Below are 24,562 nucleotides of genomic sequence, written 5' to 3' on the forward strand. Positions count from 1 at the left end.
GTGGGTAGCAGTCAGGTGGTAAGGTTAGAATTTGGTATAAACAACATGAAAGCGTGGATCCATCCATCCCAGCGCAGACTGCTGGTGGTGTTGTAATGGTGTGGGTGGATTTTTTCTTGGCACAGTTTGAGCTTCTTAGTACCGTTTGAGCATCATTTAGACACAGCCTATCTGAGTATTGTTGCTGACCATGTCCATCCATTTATGACTACAGTGCCCTCATCCCCTAGAACTGTAGAAAACTGCGTCATGGATTTGTAGCTGACAAATTTGCAGCATCTTCATGATGCTATCAAGTCAGCATGGCTCAGCATGAATCATCAAAGCTACTTTAGCAGAGTGCAAGAGTAAAATTATAGATCTGAAAATGAACATAAAAGGTCCCCTTAAACTAGCAGTTTCTTCTATTTTTGTTTGCAAAGAGAGTATTTTGCAAAACAATACAGGCTTGACAATGTTAAAAGCTTAGTATTTGAGCACTTTATCCACTTAGTTGCCCTCTTTTTGGAGATGACAAAGTGAAAATTGTCATTTTTTTGTAGAGCTGCTGATGAGGCATAGTTAATCCCTGTTTTCTCCTCTCTCACTGGCTATTTGTTCTCAATTGCTAAAAGGGGATGGGGCTGAAAAATTATGGAGAGAAATTTGCCTGAAAACGGTTGCAAATGTGAACGATATGATTCCCAAGCTCAAACTACGACTTACAGCTCTGTGCAATGATTTGTGTGTAACTTTTGTGGAGTCACACGTGGTCAGATTGCTTTGTATTTGTGTGTGGATTGAAGCATGCACGTGTGACTCCTCCAAAGTTACACACAGACCATTGTACACAGTTGTAAATCTTAGCTAATGCTTGTGAATCCCATTGCACACACTTGCAACCCTTTTGAGGCGAATCTCTCTCCATAAAGAATCAACACCTTTTTATCAGCGTAAATAACATTAATTGAAAGCCACAATCAGAAGCAAGAAGTACAAAGGCCACACCCAAAGCATCCCTCCATCAGAGGGTATGTCTGCCTTTACTCCTTATCTGCAGTCCTGACTGTTTATACCTTTATGACTGTTGTTTGCGTTGGCAGAAGACAAAGTGTGTGTGTACATAGAGCGCTCTCTCTCTTTCACAGGACTAATTCTGCAAATTAACCTTCGTACTATGCCCATGTGCTGCAGCCGCTTGTGCTTGCTCTCACTCTTACTCTCTCTCTCTCCTGCTGTAACTCAAGCCTGTTCACCCGGTCACACACATTGACTGCTTTTAGAGATGAGGGACTTTCCCATTTACACTGTGTGTGTCTGTGTGTGTGTACTCTTCTTAAAGAGTGTGCCGCCTGGTCACCTGATACTTTTCTATGATTCCCCTCCTAGATTTGTACTTCCACTAAAGTCTCTCCTGTACTGCACGGACGATAGTATAATCTAAAAGATGGTGAAGGATAGTATTGAGACACTTAGCATTTCAATAGTCTCCTCAAATTTTATTGGCGCGCTAAATTGTGCTAAAATCGATATTACATTTTCATTCATATCAGAGTGAGGGGGTGAGATAATTTCCCCCACACATTTTTATTGTGTTTTTGTTTGTATTTATTTTTATTCTTGTTCCAAAGGATTTCTTCACCAAAGGCTTTGATTCAGTCTTGTTCTTTGTTTCCAAACCTGCCGCTGTCTTAAAGCCTTAGTTTTCTGTGTATATTTATCCCAGTAGCCGTGCCCCACTTTGTATTTATACCCCGTCAACATGCGGAGTTCACCCGCAGGCCACACGGAAACAATTGACTGCTTCAGCTCAACTTCACTTGTTCCAAGGACAGACGTCATCACTCACATGATTAGCTGTGGGCACAAACATTATATTTTCCCTGGTTAGTCTTAATATCTCGGTTCGTTCATGTTATTAATGAGGAAATGACTGTTTGCTTTTGAAATCACCTTTGCTAAATGCTAAAATTCCCCTGTTTCATTCACCCACCACCCTAAATTTAATGATGAGATGCTGTTGTAATGTGAAAGGCATGCCATGCTTTGGTAGATGGAGAAAAAAAAAAACACTTTTTGTGCCCTGCTTGCTTCCACTGCAGAGTCACTATTTTTGCCAACTCATTAGAGCATGCGTTTCAGAATTTCTGCTAAATGGCTGAATGATAAGCTTACTAAACAACAGATTTTACAAGCTTTTTTTTTAAATAGACAATTACAAATGTAAGCTGCTGGATTCTGACCCTTCATTCAATAGGTTCATGCTGTTATGTAATTAGCCTGACTTATAGGATTTCCTGCAGCGAGACATCCAACTGCTCTCTCGTGCTGTGAGTTAAGTTTTTTTCCACCATTAATTAAGCAGCACCGACTTCTCTCTTCCTCTGCCAGGGAGCCCAGATGAGAGTCTCTTCCAAAGCTGAGAAACGGAACAGAACTAAGAGGGCAGGGAGGAGGAGGAGAAAATCAGGGTGAGGCTGAAGCCAGAGTGGTGCATCAGTGTTTCCGCAGGCCAGAGCCGCGCTCATAAAGTATCTCAGAATAGTTTCGTTGATATGAGAGCAGTTTGCTTTGCAAGAAGTTGTGAAGCTTTTCTAGTTCTGTGACCTAGTGTCTACCATCATGCTTGATGGTCTTTCAAGGACACAGAGTTAAAGTCTGTGAGGTTTCTAAAGAAATTGCTCTTTGAGTCAGAAAGATTCATTTGGACAATTGAATATGACAGTGTTACTCCAGACTGATACCCCTGAAACATTGGATTATGAAGTTCACAGCTGTATTGTGGAGTGTTCAAAACCTCTGTCTAATATTCTTATTGTGGCTGAAGGTCTGTTTGTCTAATGATGTCTGCGTGAAGTTGTGAGTCAAATGGGAACAGAAAGGAGTGCAGCAAATATGTTCACCCTGCTATAAATCTTACAGTTTATTTAACTAATAAACACCTCTCAGGCTACTTAAGTAATCTAGAAGCTGACAACACAAATGACTTCAGGTGCAGTGCTTGTTTTTGCCTTTGCTGATAATCTGAGAGAGTTTATTATTTTGTCATTTAGACTGAGGCTGAATAATGAAGTGATAATGAAGTTGGTTAGAAGCTTTGGCAGCACTTAGTATGTTTTGACTTATATTTGATAGCCAGTATTAATTTCTAAAAGTGCCCCCAAAGTTTTCTCGATTTGCAAGTCTTAACCACAAATGTAAACCAAGCTGTTCTTGACCTAAGCATCATAAAGGTATTGAAGCTACCAGACATAGCAAGTCTAGATATATAAGAAAAAACAGAATACATGCAGGCGTATTCCTTCCAACTATTTTCTTTTGCAGCCTACGTTTTACTAGCCTCTGCTGCAGTCATATTGTCATTCCGATCCTACAAATCATGGCTTGCTGTTGCTCAAAGAGACTGACAGTGTGGATCAGCAACCGCTAAACGCTCATGAGTTTCATCGACTGTCCAGAGTGGCTGGCGGATTAAAGAAAAAACAGAGCACATTTGTACCAGCTAAATGGATTTGGGGATAAAGAGGCATGGTAGAAGTAAAAAGCCCTTTGTGATATGGGTAGTTGTATATATGAAACTATATACACTCTGAAATGAGATCAACTTCATCAGTTATGCTTACAGTTGCAAACATTGGTAGTAGGGTTATGCAGCCCATGAAGGTGAGTGGGTTTGGCTGTTTGAATGGGGCTATTGTGGTTAATCATACAATTAGATTGTGTGTGGGCAAGTAATTGTTTTTCTATCCTTTCGTCCTTTTGCTTTGCGGCTTTGCGTTAAAATCACTTTCCGCCCTCTGCATCGACACAGAGATGTGATTTTAAAGAGACAGGTTAACTTGGAAGGGTCTGACTGAAGCTGGTATATGTTTGAATGTTTAACTAGATAATGTGTGGTGTTATCCTTCATGATGATTTTGATCATTTTTAATAGGAAGCATTAGCTACAACGTGGCAGTCTGCAGTGGAGTGTAACCTTTTAATGGCTATGAATGGACCCTCTCCTGCATTTGTCCCACTACTCTGCTCTCAGAATGACATTATTTTACAATATTCTGAATGCATTTTTATTCCCATATTCAAATTAACACCGTAATGTTTTACAGGGAAAAAAAAAGCCGACAGTAGCTGAGAAATAAATAATTTGATTATTACTGAAAGGAAATTACAAGAGAAAATTTTGAGGGATGGATATGTTTCTTTTTAATGAGGCCAGGAAGCCAAAAGTCCCCCAGTTTCAGTTGTTAAATATGAACATTTAAATTTTTTTCTATTTTACTAAGCTGAATATTTTTGAATATGCCACCTTATGCACTGCCGACTCGCACAGGACTTTTTAAAAGCCTTTTCTGGCATTTTGAAGACCCAGTGACTACAATGGATAATGACAATATTTGTTAGCTGCTGCTGTGGTTAAATTACAGATAATAGGCTGTGAGGAGGCAGACAGGAGAGGGGAGCATGGCATGAAAAATGTGGAACCATAAACATCATAGTTATTTTGCATTCAGGGAGCTCCACATTGTACAGTTATTTAATTTGATCATCAGTGCTAAACATAAACTCTGATTTTGGACTGTTAGTTTGACCGAACAAGTATTTAGTAGACCTCACCTTCAACTCTTTGTGAAGATTTGAAGTTTTATCTTACTAGAAAATGCTGATGGAATACGGTTGGTTTGTTGCTGCTGCTTCTTCTTCTTCTTTTCTTTTTCCCCCTCCATCATTTAGGCTGTTTTTACAGAAGATTACTTGTTGATATCCACTCTGATGTACATACACACAGAGAATAACCTTCTCTGGGACCCCTTTCAGAGGTTTCATATACGGCTGCACCACAGGCTGCTCTTTGTGCTGATTTCTGGGCCTAACTGAGATTATATGTGTGCGCGCAATATCAGGGTGGTTTCTGGGTTATCCTAGGCCACACACACGCGCGCGCTTATTCTCTCACATACTTTTAAGTACAGTTGCACACATTTTTATGCACAGTGTGTCTCTAGCTCTCTCTGCTTCTCTCCCCTCATTCACCCTGGTAGTCTCTCAGCCAGCTCCAAGCCGTTTAGCTATGCCCCCTCGCTTTGTCTGTGTGGAGGGATTACTCTGTCCTTTGTGATTATCTGTCTATTAATAGCTTCCTTTAAGGCTGTTCACATGCTTCAACAGAAGCAGAGTTGCAGGATTCCGAGGCCCCGGGCTCTCCAACACAATCCGACCCCGAATTGTGAAGCGGGTAATTACAGTAATGATGTACAGCATACTGTACACTGCTGTACTGAGAGGAAGGACTCACACATACACACCAAAGAGTGCAGGAGTACACACAAAGCAAGCAAGAACATTTTTTTTTGTTTTTGTTTTTTTGCTGCGATGTGCAACAAATTGGACTACATAATAATGTATTTTGTTACAGCTTGCAGGCGCATACACAGCCAAACATAAAATACAGAGGCTAAGAAAGAGCTCTCTTCTGATGCCACTGGGGTGATGAACCTCAGATATACACCCATCACATATAACATTATGAGCACTGACAGGCGAAGTGAATAACAATGGTTATCGCTTCATCATGGCACCTGTTAGTGGGTGGGATATATTACGGACCGAGTGAACATTCAGTCCTCAAAGTTGATGTGTTAGAAGCAGGAAAAATGGGTAAGTGTAAGGATTTGAGCGAATTTGACAAGGGCCTAATTACGATGGCTAAGCGACTCGGTCAGAGCATCTCCAAAATAGCAGCTCTTCTGGGGTGTTCCCGTTCTGCAGCGGTCAGTATCTGTCAAAAGTGGTCCAAGGAAGGTACAGTGGTGAACCAGCAACAGGGTCATGGGCAACCAAAGCTCATTGATGCATGTGGGGAGCCAAAAAGGTCTGATAGAAAGGCGTGAGAACACAAAGTGCATCACAGTGGTGTATGAGGCTGCATAGGTGCAGAGCAGGCAGGGTGCCCATGCAGATGCCTGTCCACCACCATAAAAGGTGATGGCAGCAGAAATTATAAAAAGCACTGATGGGCATGTGAGAACTGGCCTGGTCTGATGAATCAGAATTTCTTCTACAGCACATGGCTGGTCAGGTGACTATGTGTTGCTTACCTGGGGAACACTTGGAGTCAGGATGGATTATGGGAAGAAGGCAAGCCGGCAGAGGTGTTCTGCTGGGAAACCCTGGGTCCTACCTTACATGTGGATGTTACTTTGACACATACAACCTCCCTAAGTGTTGTTGCAGACCATGTACACCGTTTCATGGAAAACCTCTTTTAGCAGGATAATGCATTCTGCCACAAAGCACAAATGGTTCAGCAATGGATTGAGGAGCACAACAATTCTGAAGTGTTGACTTGGCCTCCAGGTTTCTCAGACGCTACCGTCTTACAGCACTGTTACTAACATCTGGCTAGATCGTGCTAGATATCAAGGTGCATCTTCAGAGGACAGCATATTTATTCTTGTATTGCACACTGCCCTCTGCACTCACTATACACTGTATAGCACTTTCTTGAACATTGTCCTCTGTATACAGCCTTGTCACCCATATGCATATTACACAACAATGTGACAGATGAAACCTTCTTGATAAAGATGCATGCACTTTTTTCCAGCCCACAGTTCATATTTCACGATGCATAGGCATGCACATGAAGGGTGTTTCACATGCAACACATGACGTGGAAGAAGAGGGACCACTTTGATGCCATATTACTCTCCTGTTTTGCAGTTATGTATTCAAAGAGAAGACTACATACACACAGACATGACGTAGGACAATCTTTACCTGCCCTTTTTTCTTCTCATCTAAAGGAACAGGTTTAGATGTGGAGAGGAACATACAGGGATAGAACACGGAGGACACACCATTATTTTAGCCCAAAAAATCTTTCGTTCTTCACCTAGAGAGACCATAGGTCAGGAAAGTTGTTTACTGTATTACTGTGTGTGCTGGTTTATTTGGGTTTGCCGTCTGCTACTGCTGAATCCAACACTGATGAGTGATAAGAGTGAGCAAATAAGGGTTGTGTTGCAGGCCATTAAGCTAAAGCAGTGAACAGAAATGGATGCTGAAACACCACAAAACCAGGTCATCCCTGGGGTCAGCAACGCAATAAAGTAGTGCAAATGAATCTTCTAGTTGTCTTAATTTCTGATGTTCTTTATCAAGCAGATTGTTTAATTTGAGCAGAAAAGAGTGAATCCCTCTTATGTGTACAATAAGACTGCAGCACAATTTGTGGGCTATTTGGAGCGCTGAGTAAATTTGGCAGGATAAGAATATTTTTGCGTGTGTTGTAACGCCTCAACCAAACGTGAAAAATTCAGCTAAAATCAGCTTGCTGTGCATTCTCTCTGATAAATGAACGTTTATTGTGGAAGTTAGTGGAGCAGGGATTAGGACTGCTGCCAGTCAGCCAGGGTTTGGGTTTGATTGTGACTGGCCCGGTTGGATGCATCCTCAATGAGCTGAGCTAAAGCAGGAGGCCAGCAGGTCGTGAGTAACTAGTGGCATTTGGATCAAAACACATTCAGCATAATCACTTTAAATGCGTTCAAGGAGATCTGCAGAGGACTTTTTTTCCCCAGGACAGGAAACTGCACTTTCTCTTTAAACGGTCAGAGCTTCAGGAAGAGGATTTTAGCCATTCATTGTAATGAGCTGACAAAAAAGGAAGAATGAACCAAATCATCCATTTATACAGAAGTTTAATTATGTTTCTTCAGCCGCAGATCATTTTCTAATTTCCCAAGTTAATATTATTTAAAGGAAGTAAAGTAGAAGACATTTTAAACCCTTTTTATTTCTAACAGGATGCTGAGGTTTGCTACACAGGATGCTTACAGCACAGTTGAAGTATTCTGGTCATACGTTAATATGATTCTGCTTCTCTGCCATACAAACAGTTTATGCACTATTCAGCCTCACAGTGATTGCTTCTTCATAACAGCAACACCGATGTATAGACGCTTCACACATCATGTGTCCTTGAACTTTTATTAGTTCCCCTCTTGTCAGAGTTTTTACAAAGCTGATTTGGATTTTGTTGACTAAAGTCATCTTAGTTTAGGCTAAACTGGAGCTGCCACAGACTGACAGGAAGCACGTTAAAGGAAGGCATCGCATTGAATTTCTCTTTGTTTTCATAATGATTTGTAGTTAAAACTAGACTTGATGTAACAGTTTGTGTATCTGTATGTCGCTTATCAGTGCTTTTCACTATTTCTACTACTGGAAAGAGCCTGCTCAAGTGAGAGAGCTCAGTAAAATCAACAAATATGCAAAAAAACTTTTGCATTTCTTTCTATAAAATAGGCATATTTCCTTCTTTCAGTCTATTATTTGGTTTGTAAAATTGAAAATGGTGAAAAATGAAGTATTTCAGAGGTAAAATAAGGAATCACCTACTCATTATCACAAAACCTGCATGTTATGGTGAGGTGAAAAAGTCATTTCACCGGTACTCCCTAACTTTCTCGCTCATTTACATGTATATTGTGACTCATCGTCAGTAGCAATAGAATTCAAAATGCAGCCAAGCGCTTTGAAGTGTAATTGTGGAGCGCACACATGCACAGTAGTAGCAGTGTGCTGTCTTCAGAGCAGCAGCTTATCTCTTACATAATAATGGCCCAGTCCTGCCGGGATGAGAGCACCGGGTCTTGAGTTGTGGCGATCTGGGAAGATTGTTGCTCATCTCCCCCACAGGTCTGAACTCTGTGCGACCTTCTTGTCGTGTCTGTCACAGTGGGATCAGAATAAAGACACCTGCCGCCTTCTTCTGCCTGCACATCCACACAATTCGTGACAGCGTTGCCTCTCCCATCAGAAACACTCGCTGCTGGATAATGAGGCTGTCACACTCATCCTGCCTGTGCAGACAGGGGTCTGCAGGGAAGATGAATAAGTTAAAAGCTGTTGCAGAGCAAGAAGCACACTTTTACAACTGAGGCATGCACTGGTAGCATCCTTCGTTTCTTTTGAACAGTCCTCCGTGAACATCTGTTGGAGAGCTCGGAAACTTCGATTTCTTCTTCTAGGCAAAGTCACACATTTTCTTCTTTGTGGCTGTAACTACCCACCTACTTCATCTTGTGTTTACACCAAACAGAGATGCTCTGCTTTCGCTCCAAATATTAAAACAGGTGATTCAGGAAGCGACAAAATCAGCACGAGATGAGGGCAGATCAGTAACAGTTTAACTACTACATGGTATTGGATGTGTCTTTAACCCAATCTGCCTGTAGACAATTGACTAAGAAGTAAAAAAAGTATAACTTGATCTCAATGTGGCTAAAAATGGTTTTCATTACCAACAACTTGCTGTGCTAATTGTTTAGTTTGTAAATTCATGGAGAAAGCAGGTTTTTAGCTTCAAAGGGTAGAATCCTGACCATGACCATTAATTGCTTTTCTCATAAAATGGTAATGAAAAAAGAAATCAATAAATATTAATGTGGTTATTTGTGTGTCAGGCCTCTGTCCCACCAGGTCTGCTCAAATCCCTGTTTTTACTCTGCCCGTCTTTGACCATGTGGTGTTTGCTATTACAGCTTTCTGGTAGCTGCGGGAGTCAGAAGCATCTGCTCGCTCCAGATATGTGTCTTTACCAATTTATCTAACCTTTGTCATCATCTTTCTCTTTCCCCTGTGTTTGCTTTTGCCTGTCTAGACGTGCCAGCGGCGGAGCAGCCGGAGCTGTTCCTGAAGAAGCTGCAGCAGTGCTGTACTGTCTTTGACTTCATGGACACGCTGTCAGACCTCAAGATGAAGGAGTACAAGCGCTCCACGCTCAACGAGCTGGTGGACTACGTGACCGTAAGCCGGGGCTACCTGACAGAACAGGCCTACCCCGAGGTTGTGAAAATGGTAAGAAAGAATGAATCTGCCCATTCTGCGTAAACAGTAGATTTGCACTCTGTCTGTACAGAACACTGAAGTTCAGTTTTTTTGTTTTCGCCATGTCCACTCACAACTTTACACCATCTTCATCTCAAAGATGGAGGAAAGTTTGCAGTGATGGGTGTTGGTTTGTCTGCACAAAGCCCTTTTGTCAATTTTTGACCAATAAATCATTAAGCTGACCTTGAGCACCTTGTGGATGGAATCTAAATTTTAATGGACTGTTCGCCATTCATTCAAAACTTTACAATCTATCGTTTTTCACAGACTGCTACCAAAATTGTAACCTCTTTGGAGCAGGTACTAAAAACTGTAAATTTTATTACATTTAATGAGGTAAAAATGTCTGTTTTTGTCAGTGGGGTCTGGAGATGTTTCCTGTCTTAGCGTGTCATCCCCATATCTAAAGAATTTTACTGTCTTTTGACACACGTGAAACATTAAGGTAGCATGCACCTTGAAATTTCGAGTCATTGATGGGGCAGTGCTGTGTGGCCCTTGTAGGTAGTGTTGGTGTGTAAAGCCAATGGTGCTGAAAATGAGTACTGACAGACATGTTTGCATAGTGTGCCTCCTTTGGGTCAAAGCTTACTTCTTAAAGAAAAGCTTCTTTGTAATAATTAGATTTCACTTTTCCCAGTCGTCTTTTTGTGCAGTCATGTTTTGTCTCACGGCTGGAAAATGTCGGCCCCCTGCAGCCCTCAGCACTGATGGTGTAAAGGTGTGAGTGGACATAGTGAAAATGTTCTGTTTAAATTTGTTACTTGTCATTATTCAGTGGGAGGAAACTGATTCAGCTTCAGTCTGATTCTTTAATTAGACTCACTAGAGCAGGCGGGTGGGTGTTGCTGTGTTCTTTTCTCAGGGAAGGAGTAGTTGTAGTTGTTTTTCGTTTTCTCTCTTGTAGGTCAGTCAAATTTATGAGCTATGTTAGTTCACTTTTAGTTCTGTTCTTTGATTTGGCAGCAGCCACAGAACCTATCCAGCCCCACGGGACGTCCATTTTTTGGGTTTAGTATGTAAAGTCTACTACTAAAGAATAAATAACTAATCCTGTGTGGTTGAAATGTTGCTTCCCTCTTTTCCTAGCTCAGCAGGGGCATAGCAGTGATTTTTGAGTGCTCTGTGTACAGACACATAGGAGATGAGCAGATACACAGGAGGAAAATAAGAGCAGAACAGGAGCTGGTGTGCATGTTGGCAGCTACGTACACTCAACAAAAATATAAATGCAACACCTTTGTTACTGCTCCCATTCCCCATGGGATGGACGTAGAGACCTAAAATTCATTCCAGATACACAATATAACCATCCCTCCCAAACAGTGGTCACAAATCAGTCCAAATGTGTGGTAGTGGGCACATCTGCTATATTGAGATAATCCATCCCACCTCACAGGTGTGCCACATCAGGATGCTGATCTGACATCATGAGTAGTGCACAGGTGTACCTCAGACTGCCCACAACAAAAGGCCACCCTGGAATGTGCAGTTTTTTGCGCTATTGGGGGTCTGGGGACCCAGAACCGGTGAGTATCTGGTGTGACCACCATTTGCCTCATGCAGTGCAACACATCGTCGCATGGAGTCTATCAGATTGTCAATTGTGGCCTGTGGAATGTTGGTCCACTCCACTTCAATGGCTGTGCGAGGTTGTTGGATATTCGTGGGAACTGGTACACGCTGTCGTATACGCCGGTCAAGCACATCCCGAACATGCTCAATGGGTGACATGTCCGGTGAGTATGCTGGCCATGCAAGAACTGGGACATTCTCAGCTGCCATCTGCCCTGAACAATGTGAACCATGATTCATCAGTGAAGCGCACACCTCTCCAACGTGCCAGACGCCATCGAATGTGAGCATTTGCCCACACAAGTCTGTTATGGCGACGAGCTGGAGTCAGGTCAAGACCCCGATGAGGACGACGGGCATGCAGTTGAGCGTCCCTGAGACGGTTTCTGACAGTTTGTGCAGAAATTGTTTGGTTGTGCAAACCAATTGTTCCAGCAGCTGTCTGGGTGGCTGGTCTCAGACGATCTTGGAGGTGAACCTGCTGGATGTGGAGGTCCTGGGCTGGTGTGGTTACACGAGGTCTGCGGTTGTGAGGCCGGTTGGATGTGCTGCCATATTCTCTGAAACGCCTGTGGAGACGGCTTATGGTTGAGAAATGAACATTCAATGCACGGGCGACAGATCTGGTTGACATTCCTGCTGTCAGCATGCCAGTTGCACGCTCCCTCATTGCTTGTGGCATCTGTGGCATTTTGCTGTGAGACAAAACTGCACATTCCAGGGTGGCCTTTTATTGTGGGCAGTCTGAGGTACACCTGTGCACTACTCATGATGTCAGATCAGCATCCTGATGTGGCACACCTGTGAGGTGGGATGGATTATCTCAATATGGCAGATGTGCCCACTACCACACATTTGGACTGATTTGTGACCACTGTTTGGGAGGGATGGTTATATTGTGTATCTGGAATGAATTTTAGGTCTCTACGTCCATCCCATGGGGAATGGGAGCAGTAACAAAGGTGTTGCGTTTATATTTTTGTTGAGTGTATGTTCAGCTAATGAACACAGACCCCACAATGAACAGAGGCCCTGAAGTACTCAAAGCTAATTTTTTTTTTTTAACCTAGTGCACCAAGTTGTTATTATGTTTAATTACTTGGAGCCTTCCACAGAGTATATCTTCAGGCCGTTGAGGACAGTCATAACTGAAGGTCTGCTGCAGTACATACAGGTACTGTAAAAGAAGCAGTCCTGTGCTGAGACAGAAAACATACTGGTCTAATGGACATTTAGAAAAACTGACACAGCACAATATTATTTTCAGAGGTTTCTGCCTGATGACAACTCTTTGATAAGAGTTAACAAAGTCGGTCTCATTAAGAAGAGACATACATGTGGACTAGAGCAGGGCGATATGGCCAAAAATATTTATCACGATATATATTTGAAAATTTGCGATAACGATATAACCGACGATATAATTGATGCGAGACAAAATACAACTCCACAACATTACTAGCGCAAAAAGACAACCTTCCATTTATTTTCACTTAAACAAGAAGCTGGTTTTTATGTACATTAAAGCTTTATAAAAATGTAACAGTGCAAATGCAAATTCCTTGCTGAAAGTTTAACCAAAAGGCATTTCCAGTAGAAATGGGCTGACATATCCTGAGCATAACCATGTATAATATCCACTGAAGTTAAAAAGAGGTGCTTTGCAACATTAAACTGCAGTGTGCAGTACGTATTTTTCGGACCATAAGGTGCACGGGATTATAAGGCACATTAAGCGAAACAAAGCAGTCAGATAAATCAAACTTTATTAAACTCATTCTTCTTGCTTCCTCCATTTCTGTACCATTGATTCATTAATGTTGAATTCTCTGGCAGCTGCTCTATTCCCATGTTGTTGCAGTATATTAATGACTAACCTCGTATTGTGGATGGATTATCTCAGTTGTTTGGTCCGTTTACAGCATCCTGCTGTACGTTTGATTTTTTTCAGTAATCTCTCAGTCAGAACATGCAATATCATGTTTAGGTAACTAGCGAAACTAGCGAGCTAACTTCCGCTAGCTTCCTGCTAACTTCTAACTCCGTTAAATGTAATAAATTTTGTTTTCATGGATGCCTGGAAGTTAAACTTCATAGTTACACCTGGTAAAGCAGCAATGCTGATCGTTTTATTAAAGATGAAAGAATTTAGACAGTTTTTAACTCTCAGTGATGCTGCAGTGTTCGTTTGACCAGAAGGATACGGAGTTTAGGACCCAGATTACTCCCAGATTTAAGAGCATCTTAGTCCGACAATAACGACGGCCGCTTGCATGTTCTGCAAAAAAATGTGCTTTGTCGTGTATCTGACGGACAAACACCAAACCAGTTCCACATCACTGAAGTTGCACCATTTGTACAAACCAATTCTGGTTCATCTGTTTCACTCAACAATCGGCCATGTGCGTATGAAAACAAAGGCACTGCGCATGCGCGTTTTACTCATATTCTATCGCGATATTTCATTTTCCTATCGTTGCCTAACATTATACCGGTATTACCGTGAACGGTATAATATGGCCCAGCCCTAATGTGGACAGCATTGTAATTCATTGTATTATTCTTAGTGAATCTAATGTATCACCTGCCACACACATCTGGACTGATGTGGTTTACACTAAACTCTGTTAGGTTTGCTTTGTATGTGGCTAAATGTACTGCTTCATGGTAGTTTTTGTTATCTAGTAGACTATGAACACATAATTAAGTACTCTAAAGCTGAAGTGTAGACATATGTAGATGCTGCAGTGAGGATTGTGAGACTTCTGACTTCTTGCCAGATTTAAAGCATGCTGGTCTGGTTAAAGATGCAGTGTTTGAAGATTGTTCAATGGAGAAATGCATCAGAATAGTTGACAAGGAGGTCCATGGTTGTGTGTAATAATTCCCCAAAAAATGTTTTGTTAAATTTTAACCCTGTCAATCCACTCGAAGAAAGTGTTCGAAGAAAAACTGAAGTACTGAAGCAGAGGCTCAAATATTAAGGCATGAATTGAAATGTGGTTTTGGAAAGTTGTTTAAACTGACACCTAGTTTCAGTTAAAATGTTTACGTGTACATAAGATTTAGACTTTAGACAAGAGGGAACAGTTCCCTGCATTGAAGCATCCCTCATGTAAACAGCAGTTATCATCTATATGTTGGGTCAGAACCCCAATTTCCAGTCACTGGATTGAAGTTCCCGCTTTCTTGTTCCAGGTGTCTCACAACATATTCCGGACCCTTCCGCCCAGTGACAGTAACGAGTTTGACCCTGAAGAGGATGAGCCCACACTTGAGGCCTCCTGGCCACACTTACAGGTAAAGTGTGTGTGTGTGTGTGTGTGTGTGTGTGTGTGTGTGTGTGTGTGTGTGTGTGTGTGTGTGTGTAATGACAACCCTTTAGGGGTACTTTGGTGTAATTTCTTTACTAACGTCTGCTAAGTTTGTCTATATACCCACATTTCTGTGCAGTTATCAGTGAGTTGCCAGGTAAAGCTCCTTAGAACAGGCTGAAGCAAGAGCAGTGGTGGGTAGAGTTCAGGAGGAAGTTAAGAGCAAAGTAGTACTGGAGAGTTATGGGAAAGATGGCCAACCAAAGGAGGCAGTCATTATGATACAGGTGTTTGATCTAGTTGGAGGAAGGGTGTCAAGGAGTCTTGAGATGTAAGGAGAAAATTTAGGAATCTAAAAGGAGGGAATATAGGGATGAGCAAACAATGCAGTGTTTAATAAGAAATGTGGCAACACGAGGAGGCGCTAAGCTGGGAAGGTTGTACCACAAGTTAAGGTGATGGAGAAGTGAAGAGAGTGTGCTGAAAAGCTGGAAGTAGAGAAGGTTGGACTATCCTGAGATAGGAAATCATAAAATGGAAGGAACTGGCTAGGATCAGGTGAGGATGGCAATAAGGCAGCAGGCCTGCAGAAAGTCTTTGTGGACCGTAGCTTTGCAGATAATGATGTGATTTGAAGTGAAAGTTGGCAGCAGGTAGAGGGGTGGAGGTGTGCCCTGGAAAGTCCACGTGTGGAGAAGGGTGTATGTGGCTGCCTACAAGAGCAAGACCAAATTGTACTGTTGTGTTTGAATACATAATACATGAAAGAGCTGTAGCACGCTAATTAGTGAGCTTTAGAGGTGTTTGCAGGCCTGTTGCTGAATCTCAAACAGAAGCAGGCTAGCAGTGCCCCCATGCTTCTAGTCTTATGATGGTTGTGAGAGTGGTTATTTCATTCTTATATGGAAAAATGGATGATGATATTTCCCAGAATATACATTTAAACTCCATTTAACTTAAATGGACTTTTTTTTCTCTACCTTGCTCATCCCAGATTACTCTGCTTTTTGTGACTTTTGAGCCGTTTCTCCCTTTAATCCAGTTCTGTTTGAGTATTTATGGGCTTAATTCAATGCACTAATATCTGAGAAGAAGCGATGAGCCTTTGGACTTTTCTATTCTTTTCCACCTGTTATCATGTGAAACAAAGTTTTGTTTGCGTCAGAGGTTAACATGAATTCTTTATCAACCGTGTTTCTTTCTCCAGTTGGTATACGAGTTCTTCATTCGGTTCTTGGAGAGTCAGGAATTCCAGCCCAGCATTGCCAAAAAGTACATAGACCAGAAGTTTGTCCTACAGGTGAGTTGTTGAGTCACCTTCAGAATTCTGCTTTTCTACTTCATCATCTTCTTTACTGTCAGTTTAGCGTTTTCGTATCTTTCTTTGCTTTTAAGGCACGTTGCTTTTTTCTGCCTTACTCCCTAAAATTGACTTTTCTCCCCCCTCACCTTGTGTCCAGCTCTTGGAGTTGTTTGACAGCGAGGACCCTCGGGAGAGAGACTATCTGAAGACAGTCTTGCATAGAATCTACGGCAAATTCCTGGGGCTGAGGGCTTTTATACGAAAACAGATCAATAATATTTTTCTACGGTGAGTAAACATGAATTCTTCAGATGCCTGGGCTGGAAAAAGCTTGTGTTTGTATGTGAGTGGAATTTTTTTCACGATAAGAAGGAAGCCACGGTAGAAAGTTGCCAGTCAACAGAGTGGAGCTAAAAATTCGAATAGACAAGGCTCACAAATAAAAGCAAAGAGCTGAATTCTTGATGTCTGCCGTGAGGGGATCAGATGGCTCTCTTATTCAGTAGAGAATATTTGCTGGCAGAGCTTTGCTCCACTTCTCACCTTATAGGGAAAGGTGACTGAAAATCAATACAGACTTGTTCTGAGCGATCTCCTTCATCTTATGATGTGTACCCTGTTCTCCTGGATGACGGTGCTGTTCAAGTGAAAATGATGTGAGCTGTAAGCTATGGTCTTGTCAGCTGAACACCTGTGGGAAATATGGACCAATGTCCTACGCCCTTTGCACACATGCACAGCAGCCCCGAGTTTTCGTAGACATCATCCAACAAATGCCAGAAAGCACAAATGTTGTTAAGCAGGCTGAGTCCTGCACCCTGCACCAAACTTCTGATTGGATCGTATGCAAGAATAGAGCAGCTAATTGTTCAGTGAAGTCATATGAGTGGGTCACATTTCCTCCATAAACCAAACATTTCTATTAGTGGAAACGCAGCTAAAGTGGACTGTCTCCTGCTGTGTGATGCATGTGAAAAATGACAACTCTGATTAGCGTCCCAACCTGATTTCTCCTGTTGGTGACATCACGTGGAAGTTTATGTCCTCTTCATCATCATCTCCTTCCCCTTTTTCGTCTTATAATAATTCTTGACCTTCTTCCTTGTTTTTCACCTCATTCTTCACTTTCATCACCTTTTTTCATCTTGTTTTTCTTCCTCCTCACCTCACCTTCCCTTCACCTTCCCTTTGATGTTCCTCTTCACTTTATTCTTCTACACCTTCTTTTTCACTCTTTTTCTGTTCTTTCTCACAATCATCCAAACTCCAAATTACAAAATATGTTTCAGAAGAACGAAGTTTATCCCTGCCATCTATAGAGTCAGTACCCAGGCACAATGACACTGTTGAAAGCCGATGACGGTTTTTCCTTTAATATAATTACATTTGTGTCAGTGTTCCTCAGAAGTTTGTAAAGGCCACAATAAAGAGAATATGGGACTCAAACGTGGAGAAACCCACCCCAGAATAAGTGATCATGGCACTGTGTGTCTGCTGAATGTGTAAATGAATAAAGTATGCGCTTACCCAAAAGAGCCAGTTATTGCAAACAAGCTTACACTGAGAGTTTACGGAGACTCTTCTGCTTCTGTTCTGATTATTTGTACAGCCAAAGGATGAGAAGGATGTTAGAAATATCTGTGGCTGTTGGTTCAAACCTGGATCTCCTCTTTGTGTGTGTGTGTGTGTGTGTGTGTGTGTGTGTGTGTGTGTGTGTGTGTCATTATTTGTGTTAATTTACAAATTACCTGTTTTTTGCCATTCTTTGAGAGTTTTAGTGCTTGTGTCTTTTCATCGTGTGCCTTCTCTCATCTCCTCCTCGGTCTGCCTCCCTCTCTGTCTGTCTGCAGTTTTGTTTATGAGACGGAGCACTTCAACGGGGTGGCTGAGTTGCTGGAGATCCTGGGGAGGTATGTGGGGGGCCTCTGAGCCTCAGACACACATTTACATTCTGCTCTGTTATTGCTGATGCTTTTAGCCTGAGTGACTGAGACCTGAGAGCGACAGCAGAACTCAACTCAACTCTGCTATCTTGCTGTGGTTTTGTAGATGTAACAATGAGGATTTTTTTTTAACATCTTTAATTTAATCAGGCAAGCTGGAGTTAGTTTTTTTTTAAGATACCCAAGGAGGCTAAAGACATGGAACTAAAACGCTGAATGATTAGGTTCCATAAAAACAGGATTTTAACAGAGCAGAGTGAATTCCAGCAGCACGGTTTGACTTGGAGATGAGAAGTAAATTAATCCTCCTTTCAGCTTAACAGTCTTTTTAAGCAGTGAAGCAAGATAGAAAGTACATTGACTTTGTGATTCGAGTTGTTTGAGGTCAGACAGAGAAAAGGGCATTTTTCTGTAATACTTTATTTGTTAATAAAAATATTTTAATATCCAGAAACGTATCCAGATAACCTCCTTGGAACGTCTTCAGTGCTCTGGAACCTGCAGTGTTTTACACAGACATTACTTAACATTTGGGTGCCCACTCTGACCATTTTAAAAACATTTTGTAATCAGACTTTGAACTTAAATAAGAGGAAAGTTGGGAGAGGCAATCTCTAGCGTCAGCTCTTTTGAGTTTGCTTTTGTACCATTTTTCCACATCGTTCAGCCGCTTCTTCGGAGAAGATCTCATCCTGTGGTCACACTGATTGGACTGCAGCTAGCAACAGCAGTCTCTGTTCTCCTCTGGAGCTCCACTGTGAGCTGAGGGCCATTCTAACTAGAAACTGCAAAAAGTTGGAGAACTGGCTCATGTGACCTTTTGCCAAGGTCGTCGAGGTTGCATAACAACAAGGACTTCAGGGGTGTATTCACCACCTGCAGTCTGAGACAGTAGCTTTGGACTGCAATGAGACTCATTCAAAATAGAGCCAATTGAAATAATTGCAAAGAACGTAAAAAATAAAAGTATTATTTAGTAGCTCAGTTAGGAATGCATGCTTGTGTGTTTGTGCCACAAACAGAGGGTTAACCCGCGGAAAACACTGATATGTATATGACGTTAAGGTCGGCAGATAACAAATTACACGATGTGTTTCATGGAACATGATCCGCAGTCCGACCTCTGACAGTCATACATTTTTGTTGTTGACTATCAAAGCTTCAACTGATTGTCAGGGAGAGCCTGGACGAGCGTGACAAACCAATCAACCAACATTAGATGAAGTCAAACCAACTCCAGAAGAAACACTCCAACTATGGGAATGAGACGGGCTTCTCCTTGGAGAGCTTGCTGGCACATACATTCAATAACATCTCTGACATTTGTCTGGCACACAGCATAGACACGGAGCACTGTCGCTTAAACAAACACGAATCTGATACAACACAATGTAAAACAAACAGGATTGTTGCGATTTTTGTGAGGATCATCAGGTCTGTGTTTCTTCCCCAGGCCACATCACCCGTATAAACAGTGTTCTTTTGGTCTGCAGCTCATTGATCTTCCACTTGCTTTCATAGGGTCACAATAAAGTTCTTTTATGTGTTCTTGTTTAATTTATATTCACATTTTCCTCTTTGTCTCCTCCTTCTCTCTTCCAGTATAATCAATGGTTTTGCTCTGCCACTGAAAGCAGAGCATAAACAGTTTCTGGTCAAAGTGTTGATTCCCCTCCACACTGTCAGGAGTCTGTCCCTCTTCCATGCACAGGTAACAATAGTGTGTATAAAGTATGTGGGTAAAAGCTAATATCTGCCACCTTTAGATTTGGTGGAATCCCGGGCGTAGTTTATCCACAAACAGAACTTGGAACCTCGAAAAGTATCCTGTTTGCTTTTTAAGGTGTGCTTTCGTGCTATAGCTTATGTGTATGTTTGTGTGTTTTTATACACGGAAGGAATCTAAATGTGTAATAATATTATAGTTGACAGCAGCCGTGAAAATCAGCAGAAACACAGTGGTTTAAAAAGTAAAATCATTTGAAAGCTCTTTCACTGCTGTGTTTGTACGTCTGAGCTGCTCTTGTAAGCCTTGCTCGAGGCTTAATGTGATGTTAGTTTTAACCTCCGGATTCCTCTTCTCACAGTTGGCGTATTGCATTGTACAATTCCTAGAGAAAGACCCAACATTAACAGAACCAGTAAGTATCTATGCACAACTCCTCCTATCAGTCATCTTTGTGTGACATTCATTTTTCATTCCCCCTCCCAGTTTGTCATGAAAGTGTTTCACATCAACGACAGAGTCAGAAATGTAAAGAATGACATTACTGTTATTATTATTTCAACTCAAATACTTGTATTTAAGAAAAAAAAAGGGGGGGTGGGGGGGTGGGAAAAGGAGCCAACTGTATGAACTGTGGCATCTTCTCTCAGGTCATCAGAGGCTTACTGAAGTTCTGGCCAAAAACCTGCAGTCAAAAAGAGGTGAGGCTCATTTGTTGCTAAATGCAAAAAACCCCCAAAACAACAACAATAACAATCATCTTGTGTGTTGTTGATATTGTCCCTCTTCCACGGCACTGCAGGTGATGTTTCTAGGGGAGCTGGAGGAGATTCTGGACGTCATCGAACCCACACAGTTCGTCAAGATCCAGGAGCCGCTTTTCAAACAGATCTCCAGATGTGTCTCCAGCCCACATTTCCAGGTCAGCGATGACTCATTGTGACAATGCCTACGTTTCCTGTGGGGTGGGGGTGGCCTAATTTGTATCATGGGGGACATTTGTGCTTAAACAGTTATTGGTTATTAAAGAGTGACGAGTGGTTATTGGTGGCATGAAGACATGGCTCAGTTAGTGTGCGTCCGTCTCGTCCCAGGTTGCAGAGCGAGCTCTTTACTACTGGAACAACGAGTACATCATGAGTTTGATTGAGGAGAACTCCAGCGTCATCCTGCCCATCATGTTTGCCAGCCTCTACAGGATCTCCAAAGAGCACTGGAACCCGTGAGTAGCATGACTTCTGTGTAATAGATGAGGCTTAATGTTTTCACTTTCTACTGATGTTCATTAGGAAATGTATACTTCAAGACCTGAGTAGAGTCACACATACAACCCTCTGTACCCCAGCAGAATTGCATTACAATGGTCCACATTCTTGAGAAAAATCTGAATTCCGAACAGCTAAATATAGCTTAAAAAACTGATATCAATTGGGAATTAGTGTTAATTTGAAGATCACAAGTAGATTGTTGAAACTGCATATGATCATTTAAGTTACTAGTCACCTCAGGATTCCTCTCCTAAGGCAAAGTCAGGGCTCTAACACAGGAAAACATGCATGCACGTTCATTTATTCCTGATTTTCAGCAAATTAGACTTTAGCTGGCCAGTGGTGAAAATATAAATTACTGAAAAATACTTCATTATCATGTACCTGTTTTTTGGTTGTTTTATTCCGAATTTATTGCCAAGTGTTGATATTATTCAGATACGTTTGTAGACACAACCAGTCATCGAAACATGCCAGCTGGCTGTGCCTGTTGTGGGGTGCATGGGGCACATATGGATCTTAAAGAGGGTTATACTCCAGTGCTAATAGGAACAGCATGTTCCTGTTTTTAAGAATAAATGTGGAATGTTTGGAAAAATCTACAAATGGGCTTGATTTTGATCTCAAATGGAAAAAAATGTTTGTTAGTTTGCGAATCAGTTGGGCACACATCGCTGGATGTCTCCATAATTTATCCAAAAATGAAGGCTGGAAGCTCTGTGTCTGCCACCACAGAAGTCTGAAGGAGCAATAAAAATGTGCCGCTGTAAGTTGTCTTACTCTGTCTGTGCTTTTCCCCTCTCAGGGCAATCGTGGCGCTGGTATACAATGTACTGAAGGCCTTCATGGAGATGAACAGTACCTTATTTGATGAACTCACAGCCACTTACAAGTCGGACCGCCAGCGGTAAGAAGCTGCTCACATCAGCAGCAGCAGCAGGGGTGATGGGGACTCATGAATAATGTGATAGTTTGTGATGCCTCCAGGGAGCTGCTTAACACATTACAGGAACACACACAGTGCTACTATCACCCCACTGTGTCAGTCTCAGGATCAATATTAGATGTTGGTTAAAGAAAAGCCACACTGATAAATACTTTGAGTTAGAGCACCAGACTTCCGTTTAGAGTGACTGATTCAATAAAAACATTTCTTTATTTTTTTCACTTGGAGCTCATGCTTTTTTTGTGCTTAATGCTTATGTGTTTTTGTGTTCCAGTGAGAAGAAGAAGGAGAAGGAACGGGAGGAGCTGTGGAAGAAGCTGGAGGACCTGGAGCTGAAGCGGGGCCTTAGGAGCGACGGAATCATCCCAACTTAACAAAGACAGCGCCGCGCTCCCCTCTGTCCCTCCCCTGTCCTACTGCTCCTCTCCTCCTCCTCTCCCCGTCCGACTCCCCGCTCCTCCTCTGCCCTGATCCCGACTCTCCTGCCCTCGACATTAGCCATGTCTGCCCAGAGCTCCTGATACAGGCTGTCGTCTCTGGATCGACACAGAGCGCTCGCTGGTTTCTTAATTTTCTTTCTTTCTTTTTTTTCTTATGCTTTTTTTTTTCCTCCTGTGTTTGTGCGACTTACTTTACAGTAGATTCATTACGTCTGTTTTCATTATTTCAACAGCACTGTAAATAATTGTTTTTTTTTCTTTTTTTCTCCCTTAAACTGATATTATTGCAAATGGAAAAACAAAACAGTAATAATAATAATAAAAAAGGAAGAAAAAAATAGAAAATGAGAAAATCACTTGTGTGGGAGGGGAATTTAAACAAGAAAAAAAACTTTTTGGACTGTAGGACATGGAATGAACCCTTGGAAAATATTAAAAAAAAAACACAAAAAAGAGAGGTTAGATTGATTTTAACTCTTCACCCCAGTCTTCTTCAGTGTAGTCCCATATGTCATTTTTATTTTCTTGGTTCTCCTCTTTGCTTTTCCTCTTGTTGCCTCCATCTTTCTGTTCCCTCTCGGTCTTACCAGGCCCCAAGTGAACCAATCACAGTTGCCCCATTCCATCCAAAGGACACCCCTAATCTCCCTGGCCTCACCGAATTCTGCTTCCTGTTTAAAACAGGCAATGAATCGAACAAACAAACACACATTAATCTGACAACAGGGCCTTTCACAGTGCACACAAACACACCACTGACTCTTTAAATGTGTTTACATGTGTGTCCATGCAAATCAGGAGAGTACATAACTACATAAATCCTGACTAAAACTGTCAAACTTGGGATTTGAAATGCTGAAAATTGAGCAGTAAGTGTAGGGTTCTTTTTTCCCCCCTTTACTTTGGCGCCCTCTGGTGGTAGTGCCAATACAGATGATGTTAAAAACAACAACAACAAAAAGGCTCAAAACAAACTTTAAACGTGTGCAGTCATAAATGTTCCACACAGCAATAACTGAAATGGTGATGGGGGCTTTGTGCAAACTTTCTCCTGGTGCTTTTGTTTCACCTGTCCCATGAGACGAGTGTCTCTTTTGAGTCTTTTATAGTTATTCAGCATCTCATTTTATTAACTTCCCTGGCAATGTGGCTGGTTGCCCGATGTTATAACAGAAAGAGATTAACACATACAAACCAGAAACAATTTGAATCCAGAACCATCTGCATGTAAACACACTCCTATTCATTTCCCCCTCTCCAAAAAAAAAGGCTACCTTCCATTAGCTGATTACGTTCCTTCTCTGTTTTTGACCCCGTCCCTCCTGCCATACCAGGTATCGCTGGTATCAGTCTGGCACTGGTACTGTCTGGCCATAACGGGGGACTCACAGCTAACGACAGACACACAACACACACACATGATAACGGGTCCTCAAAGGAGCGCCAAAAAAGAAAAGTACTCCTCGTGTGAAAAGACGAGCGCCTCGCATCACCTCCCGCCCCTCTCGCCTCGTCCCTCTAAGCCCACTGGGGGGGCGCCGCGTTGACTTCACAGTATTACAGCAACAGTGACAAAAAAAGACAACCCTGTAAATTGTTATTGAATGCAGTACACTGATAATCTTGTATCTTGTAGTAATTTAGCCTATGTTTTTTGCTTAGGAAACTGTGGAGAGGAGTATCCAGTATATAAAGAGGTATTATGGAACAACTTCCTGGTATTTATGATAGTGTTTCCCCTTCTTTTAGTCTGTTTCTTTTTTCTTTCTGTCTCACTCCTCCCGCTTCTCTTGGTTTTTATCTCATTTTGAATATTTTGATGAAGTTTCTTTTGACCATTTGAATATATATATATATATATATATATATATATATATATATATATATATATATATATATATATATATATATATATATATATATATATATATATATATATATATAATTTTTCTCTTTGTTTTTTTTTTTGTTGTTTTTTTTTTAGTTGGGGAGGGGAGGGTGGGAGGGAAGGAAAGCAGGGAGGGGTGAGGGCAGGTAGGCAGGAGAGGGTCAGAGGGGGGAGGGAAGCGAGTGTAGAGGGAAGGCACTGAGCAGACCACTTTTGCCCTGTTGGGAGTCTTTGACAGTGAACCTCACCCCCTCCTCCCTTGCAGAATTAATGTGTGCTTTAGAAT

At 41.8% G+C, this 24,562-nt stretch overlaps 1 protein-coding gene across 5 annotated transcripts in view; it reads left to right on the top strand.

The window, feature by feature from the left end:
- Nucleotides 1-22,741, top strand: part of ppp2r5eb (protein phosphatase 2, regulatory subunit B', epsilon isoform b) — a 50,873-nt gene extending 28,132 nt beyond the window's left edge. For 4 of the 5 annotated variants that reach the window (XM_086275737.1, XM_086275738.1, XM_086275736.1 and 1 more), the window contains 12 exons: nucleotides 9,644-9,840; nucleotides 14,647-14,748; nucleotides 15,970-16,062; nucleotides 16,223-16,353; nucleotides 17,916-17,975; nucleotides 19,611-19,719; nucleotides 20,096-20,149; nucleotides 20,385-20,435; nucleotides 20,537-20,656; nucleotides 20,829-20,956; nucleotides 21,808-21,909; nucleotides 22,223-22,741. In XM_086275737.1, the coding sequence (XP_086131863.1) occupies nucleotides 9,644-9,840; nucleotides 14,647-14,748; nucleotides 15,970-16,062; nucleotides 16,223-16,353; nucleotides 17,916-17,975; nucleotides 19,611-19,719; nucleotides 20,096-20,149; nucleotides 20,385-20,435; nucleotides 20,537-20,656; nucleotides 20,829-20,956; nucleotides 21,808-21,909; nucleotides 22,223-22,322 (1,247 nt within the window). In that variant the 3' untranslated portion in view covers nucleotides 22,323-22,741. Of the gene's footprint in view, nucleotides 1-2,370; nucleotides 2,451-9,643; nucleotides 9,841-14,646; nucleotides 14,749-15,969; nucleotides 16,063-16,222; nucleotides 16,354-17,915; nucleotides 17,976-19,610; nucleotides 19,720-20,095; nucleotides 20,150-20,384; nucleotides 20,436-20,536; nucleotides 20,657-20,828; nucleotides 20,957-21,807; nucleotides 21,910-22,222 lie in introns of all 5 variants that reach the window. The other variant, XM_086275739.1, reaches the window with a different exon arrangement.
- Nucleotides 22,742-24,562: the final 1,821 nt, after the last annotated feature.

Source organism: Aulonocara sp. 'chitande type north' Nkhata Bay, linkage group LG19 (genome assembly GCF_057382095.1).
Source record: "Aulonocara sp. 'chitande type north' Nkhata Bay isolate Kocher_YH1m ecotype deep benthic linkage group LG19, A_spYH_male_GT1.1, whole genome shotgun sequence".
NCBI classification, from domain to species: domain Eukaryota; kingdom Metazoa; phylum Chordata; class Actinopteri; order Cichliformes; family Cichlidae; genus Aulonocara; species Aulonocara sp. 'chitande type north' Nkhata Bay.